This window comes from Hyperolius riggenbachi, chromosome 4, assembly GCF_040937935.1.
Source record: "Hyperolius riggenbachi isolate aHypRig1 chromosome 4, aHypRig1.pri, whole genome shotgun sequence".
Classification (NCBI taxonomy): Eukaryota; Metazoa; Chordata; class Amphibia; order Anura; family Hyperoliidae; genus Hyperolius; species Hyperolius riggenbachi.
This window is the reverse complement of record NC_090649.1, coordinates 177,720,611-177,733,694: the sequence shown is the minus strand read 5'-3', so window position 1 is coordinate 177,733,694 and position 13,084 is coordinate 177,720,611. Positions and strand designations below refer to the sequence as shown.

Below are 13,084 nucleotides of genomic sequence, written 5' to 3'. Positions count from 1 at the left end.
GGGGGGAGGTTGGGGGGGGGGGGCGCTCAGCGACGGGGGACAACAGAGTTGCAAGGGAAGCCTCAATAGGATCCTGAGGCTTCCCTCAAGGTATCTGATTTTGTACCAGAGCTTTGGCTCAGGTACACTTTAGAGTTAAAGTACTGTATATACTCGCGTACAAGCCTAATATTTCAGTACAAAAATTGTGCTGAAAGTTACCCTCTCTGCTTTTATGCGAGTCAGTGGAGCAGAGTGGATGGTGGAGCATGTTTTGTTACTGGCAGAGGAGCATAATGATCTTGCACTAGTGATCCTGCCCTTACCAGCTGGCTCCCTGCTGTGTCTGTGCCCCGCATCCCCTGCAACATGGTGTACAGCGTGCACTGCTCAACACTACCTGTGTCCCCTGACTTGTGGAGCGGAGTGTGCAAGAAACGTGTCAGCTGTACAATGATCAAGTGCTCTTCCTGTGTGGCAATCTATCTCATATCTATGAAGCCATCTAGCGACAGACACAGCTGTATCATCCTTGTGGCACTTCTGGCTACGAAGAGAAGGAATGACTTGTACTGGGGGCACAGCTGGCTTCTGGGGAGGGGGCTTATCCATGAGTCAATCACTTTTTCTTGGTTACTGAGAGAAAAGTGGGTACCTTGGTTTATATGTAGGTCGGCTTATATGCGAGTATATACGGTAGTTGCATCCAGAACCCCAGAAAACGAAAACTTTGGGATCTGGCCGGCCAATAGCCAAACTGGGCAGCGATTGGTGCCCCAGTATAGGTTAGCCAGGTAGGTGCCTCCAATATAGGTAACCAGTATAGTTGCCCCCAGTATAGGCTAGCCAGGTAGGTGCCTCCAGTGTATGTAGCCAGTATATAGTTACCTCTAGTATAGGTGCCCCAGTATATGCTAGGTGCCGCAAGTATAGGTAGCCAGTATAGTGGCCCCAGTATATAGGTACAGGTGCCTCCCAGTATAGATAGCAAGTATTATTTCCCCCCAGTATAGGTATAGTGGCTCCAACTATAGATTGCTAGTATAGTTGCCCCCAGTATAGGTGCAGGTGACTCCCAATATAGGATAGCAAGTATATTTGCCCCAGTATAGGTATAGTTGCTCAAAGTATAGATAGCAAGTATATTTGCACTCAGTATAGCTGCCTTCAGTGTACGGCGGGGGAGAGCGGGCAGAAACAACTCACCTGCCTTCAGCCAACACGCGGTGTCTTTCTTGTTCTTCCCAGGCATCATCATGTTAACAACCACCACCCTGTGAGGACATCACAGGGGGAACCGTTACCATTGTGACGACGCCTGGGAGGAAGTAGATTGTAGCTGCATGTGGCCAAAGGAAGGGGAGTTTCTGCCCGTTCTCCCCGCCGAACCATCCCTTCTCTTCCCATCCAGTATCAGTGTGCCAGTTTGTGTTCCCCAACAGGTGACTGCCACTCCGTCTCCCCCTGTGTGGATCAGCCGCAGTTTACATGTGCATACCTAATCTAGTGCAGGACAGCGGAGTCTCTTCATTCTTACCAGTGAACATATACCAGTGCTCCCTGTAAGCGCCATATATCACATGACATTGAGAGACTACGGAAGGATGCTGGTACATGCCACCGACATGAATGAACAGAATAGGATCTGCTGCAAAGGTATGCAAGTTTATGCTGCGGTCACTCTCCACACGGGACGGGGAGAGGCAGACACCATTAGGGGGACACATACTAGAGAAAAGATCTGCCAGCGGATTAGGCATGCGCATTTATACAGTGGTTGATCCACACGGGGGAGAGGGAGGAAGGCTGGTGCGTGTAGGAAGACACATAATGGCACACAGATACCGGGGTCAAGTCAGTGAAGCTCAGTAAGTAATTTTGGCGTCAGCAAAAGAAAAAGCCTACATTACGATAAAACCAGCATAATTTGGCCACCAGCAATAGCTGGAAGCAGAATTGCATCTTACTCACCCCCCTCCCCTAGAAGGCCGGTTTGGAGAAGGAATAATTGACGCTGCCGGGAAATTTGGCACAGCAGGGCGATGTTTTCTGGATTCACCCTGTGCCCACGTTTCCTGGTGCCTCCTTTACACATATTCTACTGGGACACCCGGTTATAATGCGAGAAAAGTACGTCTGACTCGCATATAAGGCGACCCCCGAAATTTACTTCAGCGAGTCAAACCGAAATTTCTAGATTAATAGCCGGATATAGAAGGTTTTAGCATCTTATTGGCCATCTCGAGAGAACCTGGCCACTACTGAAAGCGAAACAATTTTACAATACCTTATATACTCAAGTATACGCCAAATTTTTCAGCACAAAAAAAAAAAAAAAAAAAAAAAGTGCTAAAAAAAAAAAGTTACCCCCTTGGCTTATATGCGAATCAGTGATCCTGCTCTTTGCTAGCTGACTCTCCGCTGCATCTGTGCCTCCCATCCCTGCAACATGGTGTGCAAAGTGCGCTGCTCAAGACTACATGTGTCCCCTGGCTTATGTTGCAGAAAGTGTCAGCAACGTGTCGGTGGTGCAATGATCGGGGATTCTTCCTGTGTGGCAATCACTGTGTCCCATATCTATGATGCCATCCAGTGGCGTCTTGAGACAGCTGTATCATCCCACGGGCACATCTGGCTATAGGGAAGGGGGGGTTATTTGTACTGGGGGCACATCTGGCTACTGTGGAGTAAGCTTATATGCAAGTCACTTTTTTTCTGGCTTCTGAGGAAAGTGTGTACCTCGGATTATACAAGGCTTGGCTTACATGAGACTATATACGGTACATTTAAATATGCTAGATTTATGCAGTTCATATATTCTATGAACTGCAGCAGTAATAGTAACTGAACTAGGGCTTTAAAAAAGGAGGGGCTTATGTGCAGGACTACAATTCCTTCTCTTAGCATTTTTGTAACAATGCAATGAACATTTTTCTATGCAAAAAAAAAAAAAAAAAAGTTTCACAAACATTCTCAAATCTTTTATGGATAATGGAGTCCGCAAAATTAGACTTGCATAAAAAAAAAAATATATATATTGTATTGGTATTTGACAGCACCCTTTAAAGAGAACCCGAGGTGAGTTTGAAGATTATTATCTGCATACAGAGGCTGGCTCTGCCTATACAGCCCAGCCTCTGTTGCTATCCCAAATCCCCCTAAGGTCCCCCTGCACTCTGCAATCCCTCATAAATCACAGCCACGCTGCTGACAAACAGCTTGTCAGAGCTGGCTGTGTTTATCTCTATAGTGTCAGTCTGCTGCTCTCCCGCCTCCTGCAGAACTCAAGTCTCCGCCTGCATCCCTTCCCTCCCTGCTGATTGGAGGTAAGGGACAGGGGCAGGGACCGGAGCTATGCAGGAGGTGGGGGAGCAGCTGAGACTGACACTACAGATGTAAACACAGCCTCACAGCACGGCTGTTATTTATGAGGGATTGCAGAGTGCAGGGGGACCTTAGTGGGGTTTGGGATAGCAACAGAGGCTGGGCTGTATAGGCAGATCCAGCCTCTGTATGCAGATAACATTCTTTAAACACACCTCGGGTTCTCTTTAAAAAACATTGTACACATTTCTCAGATTTTATCACCCATCCAATGATTCATGGAGGTAAAATTGAATTGACAGCGAAACAATTTCATTACAGGTTTATCATCCCTTGCAATATGCGTTTGAGCCTCAGCTACCTGGATTTACTGACAAACTACTAGGCAGATTTACCAGATTACCTTCCCCCATGGGCAGAGACCAGGCACTGATTTTTGAGACCCTCATGCTAGAGGCATATTCAGCACTGAGCACTTGTGCAATGGATACAGAAGTAGTGACAGAGCAACATGCAAATATCCATATTCTGGCACGAAAGAGAATGACAGTAAAGACATGCTTCAATGTCTCAACTGACCTCCCGTTTCCCAATCGGGCAACCATTTTTATAGATGCAGCGCTGTCATCGCTAACTGGGGTCACGCCTCTCCCCCCCAAAAAAAAAAAAATTGCATGCAGTTGCTTGTTAAAGCAGATCTGAACTCAACTTCCTCTCTGCTCTCAAAGATAAGCAACAGCATGATAATGTTTAAAGAAAAACGTTTGTTACAGCTTACAGAACTCCTGCAACAAATCTGCAGTGAGTCTACTTCATGCTTTCATAGAAGCAGACATAGGGTTAACATCCCGTGTTGACAATTTAGCTGCTCTGCTGTGGACTGCCAGGTTTCCTGAGCTGACAGCTTAACTCTCTAAGTACATACAGGGTGCATTTCTCTGTTTTCCTTCTTTCCTGTGCAAGAGCTCAGGTCCACTTTAAACAGTGGATGTAGACATATGGAATCAATGTGAACTGGAACATACTAGATCAATTCAGACCTTGACTAATCTAACTGGAGTCAGCTACTCACTGTTAAAATGTAGGGCAGCGGATACAATGTGAACCAGGTCTTAACCCAATGCAAAACATGGAAATGTGCAAAATGTGACAAACATAACGCACAGAGTGATTGACAATTAACCCAAAAACTCCTTCACCAGAACCCGGTAACAAGAAGAATTACAAGTCAGAATTATTGGTTAAGCCCCAGTGCAGAAGTAGTTAGAAGGTTAGCGGTGAAATTTGCAGTGCCAGTAACGTGTAGCATGCAAGATCAGTTGGTATGAATAAGTCACCATACCATATTTACAATGCTTTTTATAAAAGAGTCTCTGGCTTTCTCACGACAGTTTTCCCTTATCTTTATAACCGGGACTTCCATTAGTTTAACTGTCTGTGAAAAGGAAGAAGTGGGTAGAAATTTAACAAAACACAAAAACAATACATACCGTATGTAAAAATATAAGTGCAAACATTTGTACATCCAGACACATACCTCAAGAGCCTTTAGCAATTCTTCATTTTTTCCAACATCTTGAACCAGAATCACTCTTGTTTCTACTTGGGGCATATCTTCTACATTGAAAGGATTGAATGTTGTAAATATTAAATAAAACTTAACAGTTCAACATCACCTGTCTGGTATGCATAATCTAATAATAATTCAGAAAATAAACCCATATGATGGTTTGTGTAGTTCCTTCCTTATACAAGATTTAGATGCCATGACAATTTTGGCAAAATGCTTTCAGTTCTGCAATAGAGAGAGTAGGGCAGCAGGGTACACGGGTGTTTGGCCCTTTTCCCCAGGGCATGGAAAAGCAGTTGAAGAGGACTGTGTCCTACCCAGGAGAATCTTAATATAAGGAAAAAACTGAAATGGCAAAGTGCTGTGGGTAGCACGGTGGCATAGTGATTAGCGCTCTCGCCTTGCATCGCTGGGTCCTGGTTCGAATCCCAGCCAGGTCAACATCTGCAAGGAGTTTGTATGTTCTCCCCATGTCTGTGTGGGTTTCCTCCGGGCACTCCGGTTTCCTCCCACATCCCAAAAACATACAGATTTAAGTTAATTGGCTTCCACCCCTAAATTGGCCCTAGACTACAATACATACACTATATGATATAGACATAGGACTATGGTAGGGACTAGATTGTGAGCCCCTCTGAGGGACAGTTAGTGACAAGACTATATATACACTCTGTAAAGCGCTGTGGAAGATGTCCACACTACATAAATACTAAATATTAATAAGTGTAGAATAAGGGTTTGTGGTCTCCTCTGGCTCACAGTGCTGTTATGCGGTGTAGATTCCAGTAAGGTTCAGTGACTTAAATACTCAAGACCACACGCTTCAAGTCCCCCAGGCACTCTGTTTTAGTATAGCCGAGCGCCTGAAGGCAGAGCACCATAACCCTGCACCTAAAATCCCCCCCCCCTCCCCCCCACACTATAGACGAGCACCTGAATTCAACTTGGGTGGGGAAGGTGGTGTTCCAATCACATAGACATCTGATCTAATAGCTAGCTGTGCATAGTGGTAGTCAAGGTAAAATGATCAATGTGAAGTCATATCTAGTTCTGTAGGGCCACCTTTAGTCTACAATCTTCTAGCTTTCCCCATTTAAAATTTATGGAATAAGTTTCTTCAGGGCTTTCACAGTGGGACATTGCGTTATAATGCGACGTTAAAGTCGCAACAGCATTAGAATGCAAAAAAGGTGGTAACTTATTAATGCTGCATTACCATAGCATGCAGTAGGTACAGTAAAGCATAAAGGCAATGCAAACTGTGCTTTCCTGTACCTGGTAATGTGCGCGTGTTGAGGTAACAAAAAAAATGCAACGTTAATGTTGCACTGTAAATGTCCAATAGGCCTATTGCAGTGCGGTAAGCTGCGTTACAAGAGTTTATAATGCAGCTCCGCAACGTCCCACTGAACGTAGCCTCAGGGTGGCAGACTGCATTATACTAAGTGGTTTTCATTGGATCGTATGATTATGTAATAACTGCTGTAAACAGTTACAGATATATAAGCTACTGAATTTAGCAACACAGAAAGGCATACAGTTTACCGATGATCAATGAGTTGCAAATAATTCCGAGTTCATGCAGGATAATGTCAATTCTGAATGAAACTACGTATGCGGCTTGAAAATGGACCTATCAATTTAAACCTTGGTGGGACTTCATTGGTCCATTTTCAAGCTGCATAAATTTGCATCCAAAGTGTGCATAATCCTGCATGAATTATTTGAATCTCATTGATCATTCCCAGTATTGCTCTATTTCTGTGACTGGCAGTACAATTCATAAATTATATTTACAACATATTGTCCATTTAAAAACAACCTTCTTATGGGAAAGGCTTACTGTAAAATATAGCTTCAGGAAAATAAGGTACGACTCCGGCACTCTGCAGTTCACTTTTTATTGAAACAAGGAGCAAACAGGTATAGACAGACTGTCAAACTTATTTTATTTTCATTGTAAAAGATTGATATTATTGAAAAAATAATTGTACATGTTCATTGCAACATGAAGAGGAAGGGTTTGAATTACAATTTGTCACTAAAAGGAAAACCTGATAAAACATGTCCTCCGAAAACTAAAAATGTATTGTTGTATGGAGGTAAAATGTGAAGTACATGTAGTCTGCTTACAGTGAGCTAGCCACAGAAATTAAAAGGTTCTCATTTTATCAGAACCAGCATGTTCAGGGGTTCTCAAGTGCCCTATTTGTTTCAATAAAACTCATTCTGCTTTCTCTACCAAAAGCTGAACTTTACCAGCAAAGATCTAACCGTGGAAGGCGTTACCTGCCATCCACACACAATGCTCAAAGTGCAAGCAGGACATAATATATGCAGAGTTCTTAATATGCACAATTCTATGTCAGTTCTGGATTGCCGAGTACCTTGCTCAAGCAGTAAAACAGAAGGTTCTATGACGGACGAACGTACGGGGGTGGGAGGGGTTAGGGAATAGAAAAACCTGATGTAGCAATCCCACATGCTACAACCTGTTGCATCAATCCCATAACTTGTAAGTCATGAGAAAAATGTGAGTGGATCATCAATGGTGCTAGTGATCTGGCAGTAATGAAGGCCACTTGACTAGAATTCAGTCTCTACAGCAGGATGAACTGTAATTAACGAGGCCAACCCAGAATCTTCACAGCTAAGTAAGCAGCAAATATGTACTTCAACATGCCAATATCCACACAGCAATGGATTAACAGTTGTAGGGAAATTGAGGCTTGCGTTCACTGAACCGTGACCTCGGATCGCTTTCAGTTTTACATCAGTTCATGTCCCAGGTATTTTAGCAAATGTTAATAATAATAATAATAATAATAATAATAATGATGATAATAATAATAATTCCTTTTTTGTATAGCGCCTTTCTCCTGTCGGACTCAAAGCGCTTGCAAGGCAGCCACAAGAGCGCACTCAGTAGGCAGAAGCAGTGTTAGGGAGTCTTGCCCAATGAACTCCTTACTGAATAGGTGCTGGCTTACTGAGTAGGAAGAGCCAGGATTTGAACCCAGGACTCCTACATCAGAGGCAGAGCCCTTAACCATTACACTAGTTAAGTGAGGTCAACCTAAAGACAAACTGAACAAATAAACGTCAAACTGTGACATCATCCTGAAGTCAAAGATCCATATACACCAACCTTTTTATCCAATTAAAATATCTTTATGGGACAACACCCCCCCCCCCCCCCTTTAAAAAAACAACCTGTCACATTCAAACAGGTTGTGCAGTATGGAGGAATGAAAAAGAATCAAGGAAGATCTTATACATTTAAGTCATAAAATCAGCTAGTCACAATGGCACGTTGATCAATGCGATTATAGTAACTGTATTTCATTATGACTGCTTCTTCCGCAGTATTAATCAAAGTGCTAATCATTCCACATGCGAGCAGGATTATGCTTACTGCGCTGCTGAAACCTTTTCCGTGACCTCAGTGACCCTGCTTTTGTTGGACCTACAACATAACAGTGTGTCAGAAGTTCATATTGTCAGTTTATGTAAACCAAACATTACTCACCTGATGCAGGATTGTTTTTGCAATAAAGTCACAACCAAAAAGTAATTTCCGAGGTATAAATTCATATTATAAAAAAAAACAGTAAAACACAAGCAATCTGGTTCAAAGATATAGAAAAATCTGGCCTCCAAATTCTGAGACCATTAAAAAGAAACCAACCAAACAAAATGTGCTGCCATTATTGATTCCTTTCTAATGGTTTAAGCTATGGGGCTCTCATGCTTAGCTACTTGGTCAATTAAAGGGGCACTACAGCAAAAAAACTGTAAATTTTAAAATGTGCGCAAACATATACAAATAAGAAGTACGTTTTTTCCAGAGTAAAAGGAGCCATAAATTACTTTTCTCCTATAATGCTGTCACTTACAGTAGGCAGTAGAAATCTGACAGAAGTAACAGTTTTTGGACTAGTCCATGTCTTCATTGGGGATGCTCGGCAAGGCTTTTATTCTTGATAAAGATAGTCTCTAAAAATAATGCTGGCCAGCTTCCTTGCTCCCTAAACCATTCACTAAGGGCTCTTTCACACTACAGGCAGCGGTAAAAGACTAAAACGCTGTGTTTTGAAGGCGTTTTAACTAGAGATGTAGCGAACGGTTCGCCAGCGAACGGTTCCAGGCGAACTTCCGTGGTTTTGCAGAAGTTCGATTCGCCCCATAATGCACTATGAGGGTCAACTTTAACCCTCTGCATCACAGTCAGCAGGCACATTGTAGCCAATCAGGCTACACTCAGCCCTGGAGCCCCACCCCCCCTCCCCTTATATAAGGCAGGCTCGCCGGCCATTACACTCACTCGTCTGCCTGCTATTAGACAGACTAGGGAGAGCTGCTGCAGAATTGTTCTCCTAGGGAAAGATTAGTTAGGCTCTTGGCTTCTTAGCTTGCTCCTTGCTGATTATTATTGCTTTAATAGCACCCCTCAACAGCTCATTTCAGAGCTAATACTCTTCTTTGAAAAAAAAATTTCTGTGTGTCAAACTGACACTTTTGTTGCATACACAGCCTTGCTAATTCATACTGTGTGCACCACTGCCTGCAGCCCAGCACATTCAGTGACTACCTGTGTGTGTGACAGGGAGCTGCACATTGTACTACCCAGTGCTGCATATACCCAGTACCTGTTGTGTTTAGTTAACCCACCTCATCACTGCATATACCTACCTTTGTGTTGAGTGAACCCAGCTCACTGCATATAACTACCTTTACTGTTCAATGAACCCAACTCACTGCATATAACTACCTTTACTGTTCAGTGAACCCAGCTCACTGCATATACCTAGCATCCCCTCCCCCCCCCCCCCGAGATGGACAAAATAGGTAGAGGAAGAGGTAGAGGCCGACCCAGAGGAAGGCCACCTGGCAGGTCTGTGCAAGGTGGTGTTGCAGTGATTTCGTGCGGCCCTGGCCCAAAGTACAGTGCTCAGAAGAAGGCACGTGCCATCACTTCCCAAGATTGTCAGGACGTGCTTGACTATTTAACACAGAACAACTCATCTCCCGCAGCCACCACCGCTAGTACAAGCACCACATCCACTGCATTTGACACTTCACAGGAGTTATTTGGTGGTGGTGAAATCACTGATTCACAGCCTCTACTGCAACAAGATGAAGGTGCAGGTACACCACCTCATACGTCTGAGTTAGGTGGCGATAGTATGGACGTAACGTGTGAGGAGGGGGATGATGATCCACCTGATGTTGATGCAGTTGTGGAGGTGTCTGAGGAAAGCGAAGCTGGGCAGGAGGATTATGACGACGATTATACGGATGCGACGCATGTTCCCAATAGAGGAGATGACCAGGGGGACAGTTCAGAGGGGGAGTCAGAGAGGCGTAGGAGGATACGACTCCATGAAAGAAGCAGAGGGAGCTCGTCCTCAGAAACAGCTGGGGGCAGTGTCCGGCGCCATGTATCGCCAGCTATGGACAGCCAGCCAACATGCCCTTCAACGTCAGCTGCTGATGCCACTGTAGTGCCATAACCCCAGGGGGGCTCAGCGGTTTGGAAATTTTTTAACATGTGTGTCTCAGATCGGAGCAAAGCCATCTGTTGTCTCTGCCAGCAAAAATTGAGCCGTGGAAAGGCCAACTCTCACGTAGGGACAAGTGCCTTACAAAGGCACATAGTAGAGAAAAGGCACAAACATCTATGGCAAGAACACCTGAGGAAAAGCAGCACCCAAAAGACAAGCCACCCTCCTCCTCCTCTTCCTCCTTCAGGTGCATCATCTTCTTCAGCCGCTTTCTCCCTTGCACCTTCACAGCCACCCTCCTCCACACCGACTATGCCCTTGAGCAGTTCCTTCTCCTCTGCCCACAGCAGTAGCCAGGTGTCCGTGAAGGAAGTATTTGAGCGTAAGAAGCAAATGTCTGCCAGTCACCCTCTTGCCCGGCGTCTGACAGCTGGCTTGGCGGAACTATTAGTTCGCCAGCTATTACCATACAAGCTGGTGGAGCCAGAGGCTTTCCGTAAATGTGGCCATTGGGACACCGCAGTGGAAGATACCAGGCCGAAATTTTTTTTTCACAAAAGGCCATACCCAAACTGTACCGTGCAGTTGAGGGGCAAGTGGTGTCATCTATTGCGAAGAGCGTTGGGTCAAAGGTCCACCTGACCACGGATGCCTGGTCTGCCAAGCACGGGCAGGGCCGCTACATGACGTACACAGCCCATTGGGTCAACCTGGTGACCGATGGCAGCAAGCAGGGAGTACGTGGCTGCGCAGCGGACCAACTTGTGACACCTCCACGGCTTGCAGGCAGGCCTCTTGCCACCTCCTCTCCGCATGCTACATCCTCTTCGCTGTCGTCGTCCTCCTCGGCTGGTGCCGCAATCTCCTCTCCAGCTACACAGCCCCCGCACCCCAGGGCCTATGCTGCATGCCAGGTACGACGGTGTCATGCCATCTTAGACATGTCTTGCCTCAAAGCGGAGAGTCACACTGGAGCAGCTCTCCTGGTTGCTCTTAACAGGTGGAGCAATGGCTGACCGCGCACCAGCTGGAGATCGGCAACGTGGTGTGCGACAGCGGCAGCAATCTCATTTCCGCGTTGAATTTGGGAAAGCTGACATGTACCCTGCAGGGCACATGTGCTGAATCTGGTCGTGCAAAGATGTGTGTCAAAGTACCCAGGCTTAGAGGACGTCCTGAAGCAGGAGTCAGACTGATGATGAGGCGTTTCTGTGGAGGAGGAAGAGGCGGCGGAAGAACAACCGCAGCAGCCGTCACAGCAGGCTTCTGCTGCTCCACGTTCCCATGGTATTGTTCGTGGCTGGGGGGGGGGGGAAAGAAGAGTTGTGTGCCGTCACTGAGGAAGAGCAAGAGGAGATGGAGAGTACGTCTGCATCCAGCTTTGTGCAGATGGCCTCTCATGTTGTCCAGCCTGTTGAGGGACCCCCATATCAAAAAAACTCAAGAGGAATGACCTGTACTGGGTGGCCACGCTACTAGACCCTCGGTAGAGGCACAAAGTGGCGGACCTGTTACCAACTCAACAGAAGTCGGAAAGGATGCAGCACTTGCACAACAAGCTGGCAATGATGCTTTACAATGTGTTTAAGGGTGATGTGACAGCACAACGCAATCAAGGAACCACTGGCAGTAACCCTCCTCCTCCCAAGTCCACGCAGGCAAGTACAGGACACTCCAGCGATCTCAGGGTGATGTCAGACATGCGGACATTCTTTAGTCCAACGCCTCGCCATAGCCCTTCCGGATCCACCCTCCACCAACGCCTGGACCGGCAGGTAGCCGACTACCTGGCCTTGAGTGTGGCTGTAGACACTGCGAGCAGCGACGATGAACCCTTGAACTATTGGTTGCGCAGGCTTGACCTGTGGCCAGAGCTGTCCCAATTTGCCATCAAACTTTTCTCTTGCCCTGCCGCAAGCGTCCTGTCAGAAAGGACCTTCAGTGCAGCTGGAGGCATTGTCACTGAGAAGAGAAGTCGCCTAAGTCTCGACAGTGTTCAGTACCTGACTTTTATCAAAATGAATGAGGCATGGACCTCGGAGGGCTACTGCACGACCGAAGACTAAGTCAGTCCCCACACACAGCATCTCTGCCTGCAGGCCGCTTGACTGCCTTCTCTGCCACCACCTACAGGGTCCAGGACTCTAGGCGGATTCCTGAATTTTTAAGGCCGCTGCTAGCAGCAGCCGCTATACTAATTTTTTTGGTGCGTGTACATGCCTGCCTAAATTTTTCTGGCTGCACTGCGGGCGGCTGCAACAACAAAACAAAAGGAATGTACATGTGCCCATCCTCCTTCGTGATCATTACCTTGCCGCGGTGAAGGGGCTTGCATATCACAATGAAGCAATGACCGCCGGCTATATGAGTGTCTCGGGTGGGGGTGACACGCCAAAGATAATAAGGTCGTTGCTTCATTGTGGTCAGACCAAATTTGATCAGCTGGACAGTCACTGTTCTATCATTGAGCTACCACAGCCCGGCGACCATAGGTCCTGGAAAACTGCCACGGCCATGTTGTGCACTAGTCCAGTACGGTCGTCACTACGCAAACAGCTGTTTGCAGTGCGTTACAAAGTGAGTTTGGTGTGTCAGTGTGAAGCAGTACTCTAATTACACTCCCTAAATGATGTATACACATGCATGATGTTTTAAAGCACTTTAGGCCTGCAATTTAGCATTCAATGTGATTTCTGCCCTTAAAATG

The 13,084-nt window shown here is 45.9% G+C and overlaps 1 protein-coding gene across 8 annotated transcripts in view; it reads right to left on the bottom strand.

The window, feature by feature from the left end:
• ECT2 (epithelial cell transforming 2) overlaps positions 1 to 13,084 on the bottom strand; it is a 270,409-nt gene that overhangs the window by 231,629 nt on the left and 25,696 nt on the right. For all 8 annotated transcript variants that reach the window (XR_011031390.1, XR_011031388.1, XR_011031389.1 and 5 more), the window contains one exon: positions 4,841 to 4,920. Coding sequence is in view for 5 of the 8 variants with exons in the window: in XM_068281039.1 (XP_068137140.1) it covers positions 4,841 to 4,920 (80 nt within the window). In the remaining 3 variants the exon portion in view is untranslated. The remainder of the gene's footprint in view (positions 1 to 4,840; positions 4,921 to 13,084) is intronic.